This window comes from Stigmatopora argus, chromosome 15 (genome assembly GCF_051989625.1).
Source record: "Stigmatopora argus isolate UIUO_Sarg chromosome 15, RoL_Sarg_1.0, whole genome shotgun sequence".
Taxonomy (NCBI): domain Eukaryota; kingdom Metazoa; phylum Chordata; class Actinopteri; order Syngnathiformes; family Syngnathidae; genus Stigmatopora; species Stigmatopora argus.
In genome coordinates this window covers 2347699-2367839 of record NC_135401.1, presented here as the reverse complement: position 1 = coordinate 2367839, position 20141 = coordinate 2347699, and the positions used below count along the sequence as shown (strand labels likewise).

The following is a 20141-nucleotide window of genomic DNA, read 5'->3' as shown; positions in this document are numbered from 1 at the left end:
TTTCAAACAGTGCATTTATTTGAGAAAAAATACATCACTACATCTTATGCTCTCATGACTTAAAAATATAATTTACATTATAATGTATTCCACTTTGTGATAGGACATGGAGACAATTCCAGATTTTAAAAAAACACTTATAAAGCTAACAGTGCAATTTTGTTTCCCATCAAAAACAGGTATATAGTATTTATTTACACATTTTTCTTTCCCAAAAAAGGGAAAAAATGACTTGTCTCCTCAGGATACATTCTGCTAAGTCCATTTTCATCTTTCCATGCTCCAAATGTCTCTTTCTAGACCTGTCAAAGCAGCAAAATTAATTTTAGTCAATGCCCTTAGCGTAAAAAAATTCATTTTTTGGCATTTACTGACCTTAACAGGCAAAATGGAGATCAGAAGTAGTTTTGTCTCCACCAGTGAGACATTTCAACACCTATAAAAGAGAGACAAAAATAAGGCAATGCAAAATATTCCATACACTCCCACAATCCAACATGCAAATCTATAAAGAACTATTTTTATCCAACTCAAGCATAATTGTTTTCTTCCATTATTAGGATATTTCTACCACATTGTTAGATGTAAAGTATATTATGATGCACTAATTTTCAGGATGACTACCACATATGGTTAAAGGTGATATATTATAATCCACTAAATTTCAATTTACTGAGTTCAGATAGGCTAAAGGAGTAAATTATACATTTAATTTGTTTTACACGGTATATTTTGCTGGCAACAGCCGATGGATGGCATAATTTGGTCATTTGAGTATATTTGTTGCATTTGGAAAGATAAACTACTTTGTACGTGTCACAATATAAAACAAAAGATCTAATAAGAGAGTTGGTTAGTTTTACCTTCTTGTGGCGATCTTTTGGCTTTTAGAATCCTCCCCTCTGCCATTTTTTTCTTTTATTAAAAAAGCAGCCAGCATGACTTTGCTTCAAAGTCAAGACCCCTGCAAGCTTGGTTTGAAATATTGTTGAGATACACTAAAGGTTGGCGACAATACATATTCAAGCAAAATAATATCATCAAGTCCAACTAATATTTGGCAGACCATAATTTCCTTGGAATGATGAGCTTTATTGTGGGTGACATTACAAATGTAGCTTAAAAGTTTAGGGAAAACACACTACGTACGGCCAACGTCAAAACACGCTTTTGTTTTTAAAGCAAAAAAATCAAAGTACACATGTAGCTTGCTCAGCGTTAAATACACTTACATTTTCACCAACTGATTTTTTTTTTTTTTGGGGTTGTACAACAAATGCAAAATGTTTTTTTTTTGTCATCTCTACGCTCAACCTAAAAACAGCGCACGGCAGAAAAGACATTTGAGTAAAACGTCTTTGAAATCCTATTTAACCCAACGTACACATTTTAACGCGTCTACGAGAAAACATAATTGGCCTACGGTTATGTACAAAATATTAAGGAGGCTGCAGCCTTCCGTACAAACACTGACAACGGTTTGGCCATTAGTATTTTTTTTTTGGTTGTTGTTGTAATTATGTGACTTTTTCAGATTATCGGGACTATTTTTTTTAAACTATATTACCATTAAGGGTTAATTAAGTGCCTTGACAAAAGGTCTAGATTCATCTAAGATTTGCGGGGACTCTAAAATAAGATTTTAAATGGCAAATTAAGCTCCTCTTTTTGTTTCACTTGTTAATGACTAATAATCAAGCTGGATATTTTCTTTCGCCACATCATTAAAATAGAAACCAGAAAGTACCACTTAAAAATAAGAACGTCACTTTTTGCACGTTTTCCACGCTAGAAGTGCCAACTACGCATCGTAACAGTTATTAAATGCAAACACAGTATACCACGACAAAAACTTATCATCTTTTAGCGCCGGAAAAAAATCTTAACACATCCAAAGAAAATTGGTACCCATAAAAAAAACTGTCAAAACAAACTAAACCACGAAAAGGGGAAAAAAAGGGAGGGAAATTACTTTTGAAACTGCTAGCGAGTTACATTTGAAGACACTGTTGCCGTGGCAACTCTCTACCAGTAGCTGTTCAGAATCTCCCATAGGGATGCTCTCTATAGGCTCCTTTGGCCTGCCTGGCCGGGGCGGCCTTGCCGCCGGCCGCGGCGGCCGACCACGTGCTGTCCCAGTCCTCCTGACCTGAAGGCATGGGAGAAAGAAGAAAAAAAAGAAAGATGTCGGGCGTTTAATATTTTTCCGAGTGCAGAGTGCACGTTTAAAGAAGAAACACGTCTCGAAACGCTCACCGTATTGCTCGTAGGCGGCTTCCTGGGGCTCTCCGTGTCCGTAATCGTAGTACTCGGTATCGCTGAAACAGAGAATTCAAACCTAAGCGCATTTGCCGGTGCGTACGTTAAAACCCGACGGCTGGTTGTGGTCTCCGTCTTTGGACTTACGTGGGCACGGGCTGTTGGTTATAATAATTTTCATACCCCTCATAGGCGGGCTCTGCATATGAATCCTCATAAGCAGGCTGGAAGGAAGATAAATCACCGAGTACATTATCTCGGCGAAAAGACGTCGAGGCGTGCGTTTGATAAACCATTTATTTGGGGCGTCGAAGTAAGAAAGCTATGTTTGATAGCTTACATAGTCTTCATAGGACTCGGGTTTGGGTTGGGTGCCCGAGGGGGGGACTTGCTGGTGGGAAAGGGCGGCGGCGGGGAGCATCCTGGGCGCCCCGGCCGCGGGGGGTCTTGAACGGGCGGCGGCGCCCCCTCGATTGGGAGCCGCGGGGACGCCTCTACCGGCCGGCCCGCCCCGCGAATTGCCTCGGCCCATGGCTCCTCGTGGGGCTCCGCCGCGCATACCCCCCCGAGGACCGCCGCGGGGAAGTCCGCGCCCTCTGTGGGAAGGGGGGGGGTCGGCACGTTAGCGGGGTCTAGGTCGTCTCCCGTCACTTTTAGTCTCACCTGGGTCCGGCGCCTGGCGGTCCGCCTCGGCCTCGTCCCATTTGTCCTCGCCCCCTGGCTGAACCGTCGTGGGAACCGTTGAGGAAGTGGGGGTCCATGTATGGATCGTACTCGCCGGGCTCCTGTGAAAGAGTGGTCTCGTTAAAAAAAAATAAGAATAATTGCTCGTCGACAAGCGGTTGGAGCGACACGTACTGGAATCAGGAACTTTTTGACTTCGTCCATGGCGTGAGCCATGCGAAGGTAAGCGTCCGGAATGGGGGCCATCACTTCGATAAAAACGTGCAGCTCCATAGCAAGGTGAGCATATTTGGCTTCCCCGCCAGTCCGCAGCTCTTCCTCCTGTAAGAACAAAAAATAATTGAAACGAGGAAAAGGCAAAATGTCATTTTGATCCACAATTAATAAATATTCTGAAAGATCCAATGAAACTACCGTATTTTCTCGCATATTAGGCGCCCCCGCGTATAAGCCGTACCCTTAAAATGGCCTTAAAATCGTTGAATTTTACAATTTCTCTCGTATAAGCCACCCCAGATTCACAATTTTCACCTTCACGGTTTTAATAGGGAGTATAATTGTGTTAAGCTGAAGGGAAAATCTTAAGAAAAATCATCGTGGTATTTCTGAGATATGGTATGAATCTAAAAGCACATTAGGGTCGATATCCTAAGGCAAGGGTGTCAGACTTGGGTTGGTTCGCGGGCCGCATTAACGTCAACTCGATTTTATATGGGCCGGACCATTTTAGATATAATATTTAGATTTTATTTATAAATGGATTAAAAGAACTGGATTAAAAGCCCTGAATATTCAGTTTTTATAGATCTAAAACATGTTTATTTTAGCTTTTTTTTCTTCTATATTTTTAGATTTCACAAAATGATTTTTGAACTAAAAACACAGAAAAAGTGATTAAAAAATGACAAACATTGATTTAAAAGGGGGAAAATCAGGAAATGTAATATACATCTACTCTTCATTTTAGTTTGATCCTAAAACAGAAAGTTGGCACTCAAGTTGGACGAATTCAAAAAGGAAGTCACGTGACCAGTTCAACCAGGAAGTGTCCATAGCGGTCTAGTTTGTCATGCCTGGGTAATTTCACGTTTTATGCAAGATACCTTTTTTTCCTTGAATTTCATTCATATACCTCAAAATACATTTTTTCAAGCGTTTTTTATCTGTTTATCTTTTCTCTATTTTGAAATAAATGACCGTAACGGCCGCATTGTCTGTTATGGCGTTTCGTGCATGTCCGCTCTAATTTATGCGCATATAAGCCGCACCCTCAATTTAGTCATCATTTTTTTAAGCGACAAAAGCGACATCTATGCGAGAAAATACGGTTAGATGGTGAAATGACAACCGTACAAAATTCTGAAAACAAAAAAAAATCTACATATACAAACCTTAGTCTTGTCCCTCATGGAGCCTTTCCCCAAAACTGAAATCTTGGCCCCTGTTTCCTCTTGTAGCCTCTTGATAGTGCTGCCCTGAGGCCCCAAAATCTTGCCGACAAAGTTCACCTACAAGAGAAGAAAAAAACAAAATTCAACATTGAGGATATTAAGCATCTTTCTTTGAACAGAAGTATCGTATGCAAATAATAAGCCAAACTCAGAACCCTTTGCTCTTAACCTTGTTTTGAGTCAATTTTATAATCATGCATTTACTTTTATCCAACAAAATTGCTTACCCTGGGATAATGCTTGGAAGGGATAAGTACACGCTCTTTAAGCTTTAGTGTCTGTGTAGTAAAGAGGTCCAGGTATGTCTCCTTTTCTGGTTCTTTCTTGATTTCACCCTTTTGGATCCTATCAATCTCTGCGCAAAGAACAAGCCATGATTAAAACCCAACTACCCAAGTTAAGGTGATATTTCTGCAGATCATATTGGGTGAATAATTGAAGCATATTCCATAATTGGCTATTTTCATGTGGAGCCAATCAAGAATAACTGATAATAACGCAGCACACAATACATGTTGACTACTTATTTATTGATTATTTATTTATTATTTATCTGCTGTTTGGTTGTTGTTATTTTTGCACACCCCTACTTATGTTGTGACTCCTTATGTGACTTTATTTATTACTTATGTATTGGTTATTTGTTTATTATTCATTAATATTGTGTTGATTTTGTATTTTTTGTCTGGTGTTATTTGTGCACTTCCCTACTTATTAATTTGTATTAATGTGTAATTGTAATAATGTGAGTACTTATTAAATGACTATTTATTTATTTTTCATTGTGTATTGATTTTTTATTTCGTTCTTATTTGTGCACTTTCCTAGTTATTTATATTAGGACTACATACGACTATTTACTGATTGATAAATTATTTACTATTTTTTGTTTTTGTGTATTGGTTATTTATTTATTTTTGTTTGTTGGCATTTGTGCACTTCGTGAAGCATTACATTCCATACTTGTATAATGACAATAAAAGCCTGCAATTCAATCCGTTTAAGAATAGTCCACATTCAACTAAATGGAAATGTAAATAAATTAACTACAATTAACGACTACAGTCGTCGAATGCAATATTTTATGTGCGTGAAAGCAATGATGGTTGACCTACATTAGCAAACACCACGTGTTTAATTTCCCATTGTTCAACGGGACGTATTTCAAGGATGAAGGAAAGCCGTCCGCTAGCCGACAGTTAGCATTGAGCGCCGCAAAGCTAATAAAACGGTCAAAATCCACTTACCTGCAGATATTAGCTTCATTGCGTGGGTGAATGACGAATCCAGGCTGTCTTTTTCAGCCAGGAGCTCCGGCAGGTACTTGGTGTCTTCCATTTTGCTTTCGCCGTTAACGATGGCGGACCCGAATGGGGCTTTTGTTAGCACTCGCCGGGGCTCGAAACCTCGCGAACGCCGCCGAAAGTGAGCGTCACTCCCCGCGCCGAGCTTTCAAACAAAAGTGGGTTGCGAAAAGACAAAAGTCCTTTCATCCAACGGCGTCGTGGTAATTTTGTCCGTCGTGGCTGCGGTGCGTTCTGTCGACTTTCGTCAATGGACAAAGAGGAGATGATGGCGCAGCTGTATATTTGATTGGGGAGGAAAAGAGGCTATCTTCCCGGATGTGACGTCATATTTCGGAGTCGGTGAATCCTTTGCCTAAAAATGCACCTAAAATTAATATTCACATACTTTCAACATTGATGTTAAAGTGTTGCCCTTTGTGGTTAATATCATGTTCTTATGGGGAATTTTTTTTGCACAAATTGAGGGTTTTCACATTACATAACTTATCTACTCCTAATTGAATCGAATGCTTTTGTTATTTTATAAGTATCATTAGATTTAAAGCTTCACCACGCAGTGCACAAATAACAACAAACAAAAAAATACATGATCAATAATAACAAATAAATAAACAATATAAATAAGTAATAAATAAATAAGTTGTCAACAACATAATTATCAATGGACGTGCGCAAATAACAACAAAGATTTGATTTCTATCCTCAGGAGAGCCTATATCAGCTAACATTTTTATTATAATATCTCCAAAATCTTTATAAATCACTCATAACAGACGCAATTTACAATATGATGTAGAACTATTAAATATGGCAAGTGTACTCGCACTCAAGCCAAGACAATTTTACAAACAACTTTGATGCACTTTTTTTCTGCAATATACTTTGGTAGAGAAACACAAGAATATTTCATTTATCCTATTTTTATTATTGTTTTATACAGAGCATAATACAACGATGGTTGCTTCTATTTACAGTAGAGAAATAATTTCGAGAACAAAATAATTTATGGAAAACAAAATACTTCTTTTTTTCTCTTTAAGTGAGAACTGCAATGTAGGCTTAATTTAAGCTTCTTATGCAGGACATAGTCAATGATATTTTAACAACTGGGCAACAAGTCGGTGATTGGACCCCACTGATGTTATAGTATGATAAAATATGACTTTTAAAAACATTTCGTATTATAATTTAAAAACAGCAAGTAATATTTAACAATTCTATGATCAAGTTCTTAACAAATCAACCAGTCGAGGATCAAATATCAACAATTGCGAATATTTCTGGTTTCTCGCTGTCGTAGATTTGCATTGCAGAATATGTAATTGCTTTCACTTCTGTTCCCTAGAGGGGAAAAAAAAAAAACATTTTTGGTCACTTTAGTTCATTTTTCTCCCAAATATTTTTTTTCCAGGATTCATACCTGTGGATGCTTCAACAATGAGAATTCTTCACCCCATCTTCAACACATAAAATTAGTGCAGAGGATGAGAGATGCAATAAATGAAAAAAAAAAAAGATATATTTTATTGTATTTTCACATAGGAAAAAAAAAAAACCTTACCCAATAGAGCGAATCTTAAAATGACTTCTGTCAATGTTCAAAACCTTAACTTCCTATCAAAAGAGAAAGGAAAATCACAATGGATTATGTAACAATATCAAATTGCTACTTTATAAAAAATTGTAACAATGTAAGTCATCCACTTAAGCACATTCCAAACTATAAATATCTACCCCCAAAAAATAAGACTTGAAGCAAAATAATGAAACGCCTTATCTCCATCAATAGCAGGCAATGAGTTAACGCTTAAAAAAATAAAAAATCTCAATACATATATAGATTTTTTTGTTTTGTTTTGAGAACCCTACTTACCCTTGGAACAAAGAAATCAACTGCACTAAACTTGTACAGCCAGTCATCGAGGAAATGGAAGAGCAGCGATTCCAGGTCGTCTCCTGAAAATGGGCGGGGCAAAGCATTATTATTTGTATTAAATCCATAATTGTGCTCTAATCCCTCACCCTCTGACACCACTTCTACAGTGTTTGTGGGTTCCACGGTTTCGGTATCTGTCATGTACCCGAACATTCCCATGGCGCATTGCTCAAAGGCTTCTTCGAGAGTGTTCCCCCAGGAGTGGATTCTTGGAGACGGGGAAAAAATAATAATAGAAAATTAGCACACCCATTGCAAAAATCCAAATTCTGAAGTGATAAGAAACTTACTGCACATCTGCTGTATGATCCAAGTCTAAAAAAAATAATGAAAGAAAATAGGGAATAACTTTAGTAATCATTCACATCTTGCTTTTTTGAGTGTTTCATTTTACAGTAAGTAAAAGTTAGCCATACTTGTCATTAGGGCTTGGTGATTTGAATTTAGCAAATGAATTGTGCACTAACAACATCGCTACAAGGAATAAAATAATCCAGTGTATGAGAATTAGCGATCACTTGATTAGAAATCAGATGCGAGATCATGTTTAGATCGGAAAAATGTAAGTTTTGAATTGAATTAATTAGCAAAGTATCGGTACTTTCTCAAACGCAGGCGATTCGGGTGCAAAAATGTGATCGTGACAACCCTAGTATGAACTCTAGATTTTTCAATAGAAACATAATAACAACACGCAGAGCTTGGAAAAGCGATACTAGCATTGTAGCGACGTTTCACTCACATTCATATTTCTTCAAAATGCTAGGGAGCCTCAATTTAGTTTGTTTTTGCGCCTCTGTCAAGTCCAGCTGCCGGTCGTCCATTTAGCTCGTCGTGAGTATCGAAGGCGAAACTGTAGCATGTCGGAATTGACCGTGGTTCTCCAACATGGTGGACGGGGCGGGGCACGGAAGCCGTGTCGCACTTCCGGTTGAGTTTCCGCTCAGCGATTGGTTATCCGTGCTCCGCGGAGTTGGCGCCATTGCAAGCGCTCGTCGTGTTGTCTCGGCGCTCGCTCTTTCAAGACGCGTTTGCACAAGTATTAGCTCTCTAACAAAAGCGCTATGGGTGACAAAGAAGGTAAGGCTGGTCATTATTTGAATGCATTTGCCTAAACTCGGTTAAAGGCTTTTATTGAAAGAGTTGGACTAGTTGTACGGGCTTTGGCACGACTGCCCGCATCGCTTTCATTGTTAGAAACGCGCAAGCTAGCAGTTAGCCGTTGTAGCATTAGCTACCACGAGCCTGCTAAATAAATACACAGGTTTAATCTACTCGTGTGGTGTAATTTCTCCCTCCATTTTGGAATTAAATGAGTTACCTGTACTCGGTTATGGACGGTGGTACTTTTTAATTTATTATTCGTCTCACTTGAGTAATGTGCAGCCCCGTATTAGCGTATTAGCGTCAATTAAGAAGTACAAGCCGAATATTAAGTCGGGCATTATCTGACGTATAACGTATGCGTCTGTCATGTTTAAATCATTTTAATGTAGAGAGATGCGGTATCTCTCAAGCTTTACCATGTTAATCACGTTAACAATAACATTTTTGCCTTTTTTTGTAGCTGCCTTTGACGATGCCGTGGAAGAGAGGGTCATAAATGAGGAGTATAAAATATGGAAGAAAAACACTCCTTTTCTTTACGACCTGGTCATGACTCATGCCCTGGAATGGCCCAGTCTTACGGCCCAGTGGCTGCCAGATGTCACCAGGTAGGTCAACGCTGCCGTCAAAACACCATAAAGCTTTTGGCGTCAATGTCTTTTATTTTTTTGCAGACCGGAAGGAAAGGACTACAGCGTACACAGATTGGTGTTGGGGACGCACACCTCAGATGAGCAGAATCACCTCGTAATTGCCAGCGTTCAGCTCCCCAACGACGATGCCCAGTTTGATGCCTCCCACTATGACAGTGAGAAAGGAGGTAAATTGTAGTTACCTGCAAGTGCAATCCAGTTTCTTGGATTTTTTTTTGGTTTATCCAGAATAAAGTTTTTATATAGGTTAAAAAAGTGGATGTCCCTGATCAGAATTTGGGGAAATTAGCCTTAATCGTGTATTTTTCAGAGGATCAGAATTGGGTTAAAAAGTATTATTATTTTTTCATGTTTTGCTATGGCAGTTCTTGGGTTAAGACATAAATTGGCAAAGTATAATGCAAACATTTATAGAAATACAGACTATTTTGACACTACTGAAACAAACGGGTAAGGAAAAAATAGCTAAAATAGCTCAATTTTGCATTGGTTGAAGTTTATTTGAAGATTTTTTTTTATTCTGCTTCAAATTGCGTGCACAAAATATTTATAGAAATACAGACTATTTTGACACTACTGAAACAAACAGGTAAGGAAAAAAAGAACTAAAATAGCTCAATTTTTGCATTGGTTGAAGTTTATTTGATGTTTTTTTTAATTCTGCTTCAAATTGCATGCACAAAATACATTTAGATATAGTACTTTTATGCCCTACTTAATCAATTTCATGCATCAGGACTTGGTATCGGTGGTTTCTACAATTCAGGTGTCTTGGATTTGAGTGTAAAAATCTGCGATCTGGACATCTCCTCATTTTAACCCCAATGTTTTTTTTACCCTTTTTTTCCAGAGTTTGGCGGTTTTGGCTCTGTGAGCGGCAAGATCGAAATTGAGATCAAAATCAACCACGAGGGAGAAGTCAACAGAGCCCGCTACATGCCCCAGAACCCTTGCATTATCGCCACCAAAACCCCCACCAGCGACGTGCTGGTCTTTGATTACACCAAGCACCCTTCCAAACCAGGTGACTCCACCACGCTCCAAAGTCGTGGACTCGCCACCACCACTCCTCCTCCGGCTTATTTTACAACATTTCCCTCCTCGCAGATCCCTCGGGGGAGTGCACACCGGACCTTCGCTTGCGGGGTCACCAGAAAGAGGGCTACGGTCTCTCCTGGAACCCCAACCTCAGCGGGTGTCTCCTCAGTGCTTCCGATGATCACGTAAATTTTCCCCCCTTCTCGAGTAAAAAAAGCCTAAAGAAGCCATCTTATGACGGTCTTTTCTTTTTAGACGATCTGCTTGTGGGACATCAGCACCGTGCCCAAGGAGGGCAAGATCGTGGACGCCAAGACCATCTTCACGGGCCACACCGCCGTGGTGGAGGACGTTTCCTGGCATCTCCTCCACGAGTCCCTCTTTGGCTCGGTGGCCGATGACCAGAAACTCATGATGTGAGTGAAATCGAACCCGGCACAAGGCGCTTTCCGACCTGACTTCCAATTGTTTCCTAAAGCTGGGACACGCGGTCTAACAACACCTCCAAGCCCAGTCACGCGGTGGACGCCCACACGGCCGAGGTCAACTGCTTGTCTTTCAACCCGTACAGCGAGTTCATCCTGGCCACCGGCTCCGCGGACAAGGTGGGATGGCGATCGTGGGAGTGGACCCGGTTGTCGTAATTTAATTTTATTTTTTTAAACTCGTTTGTCTTTTTGTAGACCGTGGCTTTGTGGGACCTGAGGAATCTGAAGCTCAAGCTGCACTCCTTTGAATCTCATAAAGATGAGATTTTCCAGGTAAAATAAAACCGATCATCCACTTCAGTCGGTGTTTTCTTGCGTATAAGCCGTAATTGTAACTTTTAAAAAATGACTGAATCAAGGGTACGGCTTAGATGCGCAAAAAAATCGCTATGCCAGTAGATGTCGGGAAAGTAACATTTACTGTTTGTTGGTTATTTTCAGTTTTGCAGTAAGAAAACAACCATTACTGGATGAATTAATTCCTTAGGACACGTGTCAAAGTAGCGGCCCGGGGGCCAAATCTGGCCCGCCGGGTCATTTTGTGTGGCCCGAGAAAGTAAATCATGAGTGCCAACTTTCTGTTTTAGGATCAAATTAAAATGAAGAGTATAGATGTATATTAAATTTCCTGATTTTCCCCCTTTTAAATTAATCATTGTAATTTTTTAATCCATTTTTAGTTCAAAAATCATTTTGTAAAATCTAAAAATAGAGAAAAAAAAGCTAAAATAAACATTGTTTTAGATCTATAAAAAACTGAATATTTAGGGCTTTTAATCCAGTTCTTTTGATCCATTTATTCATAAATCTAAATATTATATCTAAAAATCAAGTTGACGTTAAAGTGGCCCGCGAACCAACCCGAGTCTGACACCCTTGCCTAAGGCTATTGACCCTAATCTGCTTTTAGATTCATACAGTATCTCAGAAATACCATGATGATTTTTCTTTAGATTTTCTCTTCAAAGTAACGCATTTGTACTCCCTATTAAAACCACGAATATGGGGGTGAAAATTGTGAATCACGAGGCGGCTTATACGCGAGAAATTGTCAAATTTAACGATTTTAAGGCAAATTAAAGGGTGTGTCTTATACTGAGGGCGGCTTATATGCGAGTAATATTTCCCGTTGGCATAGTAACGTTAAGCTGAATAGCTAGGCTGTTTTTTTGAGTTGTGAAAACAGTCAAAAATGGTAAATCTGTCCCCAAATCTGACACAACAGGTCCAGTGGTCTCCCCATAATGAAACCATTCTGGCTTCAAGCGGCACAGACCGGAGGCTAAACGTGTGGGATCTCAGTAAGATTGGCGAGGAGCAGTCGCCCGAAGATGCGGAGGACGGCCCCCCTGAGCTCCTGGTCTCTTATTTCATTGGCTGTATTACCTCACATTATTACAGAGCAGTTTGTAAAATATATATATGTATATTTTTTTCCCCCCTAGTTCATTCATGGTGGACACACGGCAAAAATCTCCGACTTCTCTTGGAATCCCAACGAGCCGTGGGTCATCTGCTCCGTGTCCGAGGACAACATCATGCAAGTCTGGCAGATGGTAATTAGTCTTCACGGGAAACGGCGTTCGTCTCAGCATGGTCCATTCCACGTTTAGATAATTTTTGTGGTTCTTCCACAGGCGGAAAACATCTACAACGATGAAGATCCAGAAGGCGTAGCGGATTCTGAAGTTCAGGCGTGAATCCGGTCTTCTCATCTTTCTTTTTTTTCTGACCTGCTTATTTCAATGATCTCTTTCCACTGTTGGGTGCATAAGCACTTGTTTTTAAATTTTACATTTTGGGCACCAGTGTTTTTTTTGTTTGTTTTTTAATCATAACATAACATTGCGGTGTATTTAAGGTCAGTTTTTTTTTTCATCCCCAGTTGTTTAATGTGACCAAACCATCAAAAATGTCTGTCATTCTGGTTCTTTTTCTTCTAGAAATTAATTTTTCCTTATCGTTTCCTGAGTTAGGGTTAGTTTTTTTTTTTTTTCCTCAGCGCGTTTCTACTAAGATCCATTTTTTATACAAATGTACATACGAAGGTTTCCACTTTATTTGTGCAGAAGAAGTAGTAGGAATTTTCATGCCTGTCTTGCTTGCATCTCCTTGAAAATCTTTTTCGTCTTCATTTTCTGTTTTTTTTTTCTTTCTTTTCTTGTGCTGCATCTGAACTCTTGTGTACCTAAGTATATTCCTAATAAATATTTGGACTTAATTCCTCTGCTTTGTCATTTCAATGTGGATCTCCACCATCTTTTTTTTGTTTAACCAAATTCTTATGTCACCTGTTTTCTACAGAAAAGTCAAAAATGACTTGAGATGAGCCATTTCTTCTAAAATATCATTTGTGAGGGCCTCCAAATCTTTTTTCTGTCTTTTTTTAATCTCAATGTCCAGTGCTAGTTTTCCCAGCTCCTGTTTCAGTTCTTCCTCGGCCTCCTGCTTGGAGAAGAAACCAAAAAATTGAACTCTATCAAGCATCCATTCTCATTTTTCACCTGTCTTACCTTGTGCTGGGCAATAAGCTCCTCCCTTTCCTGCTCCTTCAGGTTGATCCTTAACTCCAGTTGGCCCTTGTTCTCCTCTAGTCTTTGGACTTCCTGTCTAAGGGGCTCTAATTGGGCCCTGAAGCTCAGTCCCTGTTCACTACTAGCGCGCAAGGCCTTCTCGCCGAACTGCCTCCTCTTCAGTAGCGCTATGAGTCGGGGCTCGTACCAGCTCTCCAGATTTTGAACGTTGACGCTGAGGCGGCGTTGGAGACGGACGGAGGCTTGACGGCACAGACCCACGTCGCTCGCGGCTCTCGGTCGGAAAGGCTCGACGGTTCGATCCCTCAAAGAGTGGAGGCGGTTTCGGTGGGACTCCTGGAGATGAAGCAACTCCTCGGTTAGATCTTGGATTTGGGATTTAAGCTCCTCCTACAAGAAATGTCATGAAAATAGCCTGTTAAATATAATTGCTGTGGAGAAACGGTTATGTTGACGGTGCTAGACGTACAATCCATTTTGGCTGGGAGGGGGAAATGAACGAATGTATGTTCATTAGCACCTCCTAGTCAAAATGAATTGAACATCGAATGCTTTCAGTGGCAGCCAATTAGACGCCTGTAAGGGTTTTAGAAAAGCAGAATTTGTATTTGACAGTTATACGTGCTAGGAAATACTTCTGTATGTGACTTTAAATTAAAAGCAGACAAAGTTTGGGGCATTCAAATCCATCCCAAAAATGTAGATACAAATTAGGTGTTATAATCATTTGGTTCAGATGTAATGTCATTATGTTTGTATAGAAATTGAATTTGGTGTTCAAAAATACTTTTTTCCAAGAGGTGGGTCGTCTTATATTCGGGCCAAAACAGCATTTTGTTTTCCTTTTTCAGATGCTTTTGCCCCGCCCACAAACAAATCTATGACCTCACTGACCTTTCTGTCAAAATCAATTTGCTAGCGCAGTAAACACGATCTTCAATTTGGGGTTGTGATGTCACAACCAGAATTGCTGGAAAAAAGTGGGCGTTCCCCAATGCTTTATTTTAAATGAAATAAATATAAAACCATCACATAGCAGCTTATTAAAATAAAAAAAAGTTAGTTAAAGCCCCCGTAAAAGAAGCTAAAACTTCTTCTAGCTCACCGATAAGGCCTGAAAATTGCAAATCCCACAATCTCCATCACATACAGAACAGGCTACGACACCCCCCGCTAGCTAAAACTTTTATCTGACCTCTGTTAGGGCGTCTTGAGCCACCTGGTACTCAAGTTCAGCCAGGGTCACCTGGCAACGGATTCCGTCTCTGGCCGCCTTGAAGAGTTTCCTCTTCACTTCCTGCATTTTCTCCAGAACATCTTCATGGTCCATTCGAGCCAGGGTGAGGAGCCTCTGGTTTTCCACCAAGTTCCCCCTGAGACGGTCCACCGCTTGGGTCATGGGCTCCCTCAACGTCAGGAACTCTCGGAGCAGATCTTCTCGTTGCGTCTCCAAACGGGAAACTTGGAGGACGCAACGTTCCAGCATTTCTCCCACGTTCTCCATTTTTGGTTGATCTACTTTAGAAAGGTTGTCATCAACACTTTGTCTGATGTCTTCAGGAAATTGAATGACTTCTGCGGACGTCTCTTCTGTTAGCCAATCGTCCATAATGACTGGAAAACAAGCTCTGATTAACGACGTCGTCAATCAAATGATCACCAAAGACAGATTCCATTGTCATTTGCTAATTTGCATAACAAGCTCAAAGAGATTAAAAAACAAGCAATACTACTTTAAGTCTTCAATCCTAATGACATTTAGTATTGATTAATTACAAGTCATTGTTTATACTTAATTGATACTCACTCGGTTTAAGTGGTAGTTTGGAAAGTTGTTGTTGTTTTTTTCTGAATCTTTCCACCGTGTTTTATATCGCTAGCTAAAGACGCTTGTGTTTATTAATAACAACTAGAGTCTGTGTGGTAATATTATACCAGTTTGGCTGAAGTTATTTAGTTCTATATTGGGGGTGACCCAACTACGGCCTGTGGACCAGTTTTTATTAGCCCTTAGTAAATTATAATTATAATTTTTATTAAACAAGAAGCTGAAATAAGGATAGTCACTCAAAACCTGACAATATGTTGAAATAAATGGAGTGAACTGTGTTGATTTTTTTCTATAAAGGGGCTATAAGCATATATATTTTCAAATATCTTTATGATTTTGCATCATTTTGTTGCTTGTTGCTAATTTAATGGCATAGAAATCAAATTAATTCCAACTTGTGCTGAGTCATCACCCCCAACTGCCAAATAATTTATAAATTTCAAAACCCATTTAAAAAAATTCTGATCATCTATTTAATTTATTTTATTTCGAGTTGACCATTGCATCTTTTAATAAATCGTCTCAGAGAAAAAAAAAGTTTAAACACTAGCATGTTAGCATGCTAACCATCATTCTCATATTGCCATTCTGTCAAAAAAATAATTTTCCACAAATACAATTTTATTTGTACAGTAACTTTATTTATTGACACCCTCCTAAAATCATTACATGTCCAAGAATTTTCTTTAAAAAACTAAAAAAAAAGCAACTTATTCCGTAAAAGGCTAACAGTCTTTCGTATAGTAACCACTGTAAAATGATATTGCCATTCTGTCATAAATTCATTTTCTACAAATACAATTTTATTAGTACAGTAACTTTCATGTATTTGACACGCTCCTAAAACCATAACATGTCCAATAATTTTCTTTAAAAAAGTAATTTTAAAAAAGTGACTTATTCCGTAAAAGGCTAACGGTCTTTCGTATAGTAACCACTGTAAAATAACTCCGTGTATGTTTACCTATCTGTAATGTAAATAGCACTTCCCCCATTTGGCCATTGAGTGTCGCTGTGACACAGACCGCCATGCCGCACCCACACCTGATGAGCCAACCTCCTCCAGGTGGGCCGCTGTCTTGGCGTCTACCCGAACAAACGCCAACTCTCCTCGCCATTTCTCCTCCTCAGCCCCGGTGGGGCGTCCTAAAACGCTGGGAAACCAAAAATCGTGGCTGAAACCCCCGAAAAACCCACTCGATACTCAAACCCACGGGACTTCCAGGCTCTTGTTTGCCTCTCACGGAAATGTTCCACCTGACGTTCGTCCTCGTTTCGCTAAAGTTTCGGACTTAAAAGTGGAAAAGAAAGCTGCAAATGGAGAGAGGCTGAAGCCAAGCCATAAAAGTTTAACGAGGTAAGCATCTTTTTCATTTTATAAATGTTAAAATGTCATTTTCGCTCGTTTTTATGGTTAAGTTTCTCTATGGAAATAGAACGGATACAAACACACGCGAGTTGGTAATGAAACTATTCAAAGCTCCAAACAACATGGTTGAATCCCAATTGTTTGATATTACTGTTTAATTAAAAAACTCACAAACATACAAGACAAAAACAAACAACATGGCAGTCCGAGTAAACAGAAAACAAACAAACAAACAAACAAATAAACAGGCACAACGTATATACAACACGTGGCAGAAAAAAACGTCAACATTTGACATGAAACACTTTAAAACATCGTATTAAAAACGAAAAAAATCACATCATTAAGGGCAATTAAAGAAAGATGGCTCAGGTGGAAAACTATACTGTAATGTGAGAAATACATCCTGGTGGCGTAGAAGCATGTGTGGGAAAAAAATGGGTGTGGGACATTTGCTCGGGTTGGCCTTGAGGGAGACCCAAAAAATAAAAAAATAAAAAGGTCATTGAAGACCTGTCTTGCTTCTCTTGGTTGCCGAGCGGGTAACAATGAACACTATTGTGTCTCATCTCACTGGCACACACACGCATGCACACACTCGCTGAAAATGTGCGTGTACGTAGTATAAATACTTGTTGACCGTGTTATTGTTGATTTTCCGCCTTTAAAAAACAAGGCAAGTACCAGTTAGTCAATGGCAACAATCTCTAAAGGCTTCCCAGGTGGAGAAAAAACTAAAAAATCCCTGATCTAAACCCCATGGAGGGTTCAAAGATGTGTATTTTGATAGTCGTTAGTTGTAAAAATACGCTTGATACGTCAAACTTTTCTGCGTATTTTAGTGCGACTTAGAGTAGGCCAAAAAATAGGCCACTCCCACCCGATAAAAAAAAATGTTGGTGCCCATCCCGTGTTTTTTTTTGTTTAAATCAAATAAAATTCCCCCAAAATGCGATTTATACTCCAGTGTAATTTTTATTTATTTTTTTGTCATTTTATTGTTCATTTTTTTGACCCACGTGACTTATTGTAGGCCCCAAAAATAGGCCACGCCCACAAAAATAAAAATAAACAAATATGGCGCCCATCCCAATATGTTTTTTTTTTAGTATCGGCGCCAGCCTCCCAGTTTAAATGAATTGGGCATCTGTTCTTTTTTTTGTTTAAATCAAATAAAATTCGCCCAAAATGCGACTTATACTCCTGTGCGATTTTTTTGTCATTTCATTGCACATTTTTTGACCCCTGCAACTTATAGTAGGCTCCAAAAATAGGCCACGCCCACCCGATTAAAAAAATGTTGGTGCCATCCTCCCAGCTTAAATGAATTGGACATCTGTTCTTTTTTTTTTTGTTTAAATCAAATAAAATTCCCCCAAAATACGACTTATACTCCACTGCAATTTTTTTTATTTTTCATTTCATTTCGCATTTTTTGACCTGTACGACTTATAGTAGAACCAAAAAATAGGCCACGCCCACCCAATAAAATAAAAAAATATTGGCGCCCATCCCGCGGGATTTCTGTGACTTCCCAAAATAATTCGTTTTTTCGTTTGGACTCGGGTTTTTGGACGCGGTGGTCCCAAACATAGCCATCAACGCCCCCAAAAACAACAAGTTATTTTTATTTTTTATTTTTTTACTGTAGCTCGCTTAGTTGTTTAGTAAGGGTGTGCCGCATACTGGTGCTCTTTCTCTGCCGGCCTGCCATGCTGGGGCATGTATGTATGTCCCTACCCGTGGAGATTACAGGTGAATTATGCAATCGCCGCAGGCGGAGCAGATACTTTGTCTTAAAAAGGGCGGAATACAATGTGAAGTGAGAGGTAAGAAGCTAACACAAGCACGGCTACTGGCTTGAAGAAAGGATCAAGGATATGCTTCCTACTGAGGTGGAACTTTTTCTTTTCCCAAGTCCAAATGGATGGAGATGAAGTAGAAGAACATTATGGCGTTACAGTAGGTACACACTCGCCATTGCGTATTTTTGTATCCTCGTAAAATGGGCCTTCGAATAATGTGGTGTGGTATAAAGCTAACTTTTTGATGTTGTTGCCTTTGAGGTGTTTTTATTGGATTTTAGTGGTTTGAATTTTTTAAAATAATCTTTAAAAATGAATTTTTTGAACTGATTTTGACCTTTGGTCACGTGATTGGTTCTGGGAGATATCTTATTTTTATTTGGGATTATTTTGTCAAGAGATATCATATTTGTTTAAACTCGGAAGGCTGGCGTGGAGGGATTATTTACTGTCATTGACGGCGATAGGCGTCCCGTCCAATTTGGTTGGAGGGTCGGCAGCAATCCAACTGGGTCATTTAGACCTAATAGAAAAGCAAAAAAAAGACAATTTATGAACAGAAATGTCATTTTCACCAACGATGAAGTCCAAAAATAAACTCAATTAAAATAATAAAATATTTTTAAATAATTAACAAAACACAAATTCAGTGCTTAGCAGTTTTTTTTTGTCATTTTTAAAGTTGACATTAAATTGGATTAAATTTAAAACTGTACTAGCCTTCTTTAATGCGAAATTAATCACTATATACGAAATTTGATCCAGTAAAAAATGGGCCGAATTTAGATTGGATGCAGTTACACTTTACCGATGCTAGGGGGAGGCAAACTAATTTAACGTAGGAATAATAATAATAATCGACTACATAACTAGTAATATAATTGGATTTTTTTTCTTCTTCGTGCGCCCCCAAGTAAATGGCGCCCCGTGCGGGCGCCCACATTGCCCATAGCGGAGAAAAAAATTGAAAGGTCTCAATTGCAACAATGGGAGAAAACGGCAAAGCGTTCCCGTAAGTGAACAGTTTGTAGCTTTCGCTCGATGACTCACAGACCGCCGCCGTCCTCGGACTTGTCGTGGCACGAGGGGATGTTCGGCGTGGAGCGAGCGGTGGGATGCACCCGGGGGAAAGCCGGCGAGATGAAGACGGTGGGAGGGAGCGAGCAAATTTGGACAGGAGATTTCCGCGCTGGCTAATTATCAATTCCTTAGGAATGCGGCCTGTTCTGGTAGAAAACATGCCGCTGCACGGCTGCGGCGCCCTTGCGCCACGCCGGCCTCGGTTTTACCGTTAACCCGCGTGTCTGACAGTTACACTTTATGTACGCTAGGGTTGAATTACGGTATTGTTGATACAGTAATCCCTCGATTATTGCGTCTTCACTTATCGCAAATTCACTACCTTGCGATTTTTTTCCGCTATTTTGTTTTTTAAAAAATATATTTTTAAAGTTCATAAAAATGTGAAAATCAATGCTGAAACTCAGGGGGACCCTAATTCGCAATTGTGTAATTTTCACACATTTATCAATTAATAAAAAAGAAAAAATACATATATTTATAAAATAATATAAAAATATAATTCATATAAATATAATAAATATTAAAAAATATAGAAATATAATACATATAATAAATATAAAAAATATAAAAATATAATACACGTAATAAATATAAAA

General features: G+C 39.2%; 5 protein-coding genes across 8 annotated transcripts in view; 2 read left to right on the top strand and 3 right to left on the bottom strand.

Annotated features, from left to right (window-relative positions):
* Positions 1–39: 39 nt before the first annotated feature.
* khdrbs1a (KH domain containing, RNA binding, signal transduction associated 1a) lies at positions 40–6015 on the bottom strand. Of its 2 annotated transcripts, XR_013305254.1 has the most exons (11): positions 5642–6015; positions 4622–4749; positions 4335–4451; positions 3118–3264; positions 2923–3044; positions 2600–2855; positions 2407–2483; positions 2257–2318; positions 1973–2149; positions 376–436; positions 40–302 (listed from the first exon to the last, which is right to left on the bottom strand). XR_013305254.1 is itself a non-coding variant. In XM_077621285.1 (9 exons), the coding sequence occupies exons 1-9, from the start codon at positions 5730–5732 to the stop codon at positions 2040–2042; spliced, it is 1110 nt and encodes a 369-aa protein (XP_077477411.1). In that variant the 5' UTR covers positions 5733–6015; the 3' UTR covers positions 1072–2039. The 2 variants fall into 2 exon arrangements, 1 of the variants encoding a protein (XP_077477411.1); XM_077621285.1 differs by lacking the exons at positions 40–302; positions 376–436 and having other exon boundaries at positions 1072–2149.
* Positions 6016–6605: 590 nt separating this feature from the next.
* zbtb8os (zinc finger and BTB domain containing 8 opposite strand) lies at positions 6606–8557 on the bottom strand. The gene is made up of 7 exons (XM_077621328.1): positions 8380–8557; positions 7928–7952; positions 7724–7845; positions 7575–7657; positions 7263–7315; positions 7122–7158; positions 6606–7042 (listed from the first exon to the last, which is right to left on the bottom strand). Exons 1-7 carry the CDS (start codon positions 8459–8461, stop codon positions 6956–6958), a joined length of 489 nt encoding a protein of 162 aa, XP_077477454.1. The 5' UTR covers positions 8462–8557; the 3' UTR covers positions 6606–6955.
* Positions 8558–8564: 7 nt separating this feature from the next.
* LOC144090032 (histone-binding protein RBBP4) lies at positions 8565–13144 on the top strand. Its single transcript, XM_077621327.1, has 11 exons — positions 8565–8717; positions 9205–9352; positions 9419–9564; positions 10248–10421; positions 10505–10620; positions 10691–10851; positions 10914–11040; positions 11119–11196; positions 12149–12283; positions 12369–12479; positions 12561–13144. The coding sequence occupies exons 1-11, from the start codon at positions 8702–8704 to the stop codon at positions 12621–12623; spliced, it is 1275 nt and encodes a 424-aa protein (XP_077477453.1). The 5' UTR covers positions 8565–8701; the 3' UTR covers positions 12624–13144.
* Positions 13145–13221: 77 nt separating this feature from the next.
* On the bottom strand, positions 13222–15066 carry LOC144090087 (syncoilin-like). The gene is made up of 3 exons (XM_077621404.1): positions 14653–15066; positions 13437–13847; positions 13222–13368 (listed from the first exon to the last, which is right to left on the bottom strand). The coding sequence occupies exons 1-3, from the start codon at positions 15064–15066 to the stop codon at positions 13222–13224; spliced, it is 972 nt and encodes a 323-aa protein (XP_077477530.1).
* A 1283-nt stretch (positions 15067–16349) lies between these two features.
* Positions 16350–20141, top strand: part of LOC144089457 (uncharacterized) — a 28173-nt gene continuing 24381 nt past the window's right edge. The window contains exon 1 of one of the 3 annotated variants that reach the window (XM_077620315.1): positions 16350–16645. Coding sequence is in view for 1 of the 3 variants with exons in the window: in XM_077620314.1 (XP_077476440.1) it covers positions 18581–18619 (39 nt within the window). In the remaining 2 variants the exon portion in view is untranslated. Of the gene's footprint in view, positions 16646–18441; positions 18624–20141 lie in introns of those variants that run through there. The other 2 variants (XM_077620314.1, XM_077620316.1) reach the window with 2 other exon arrangements.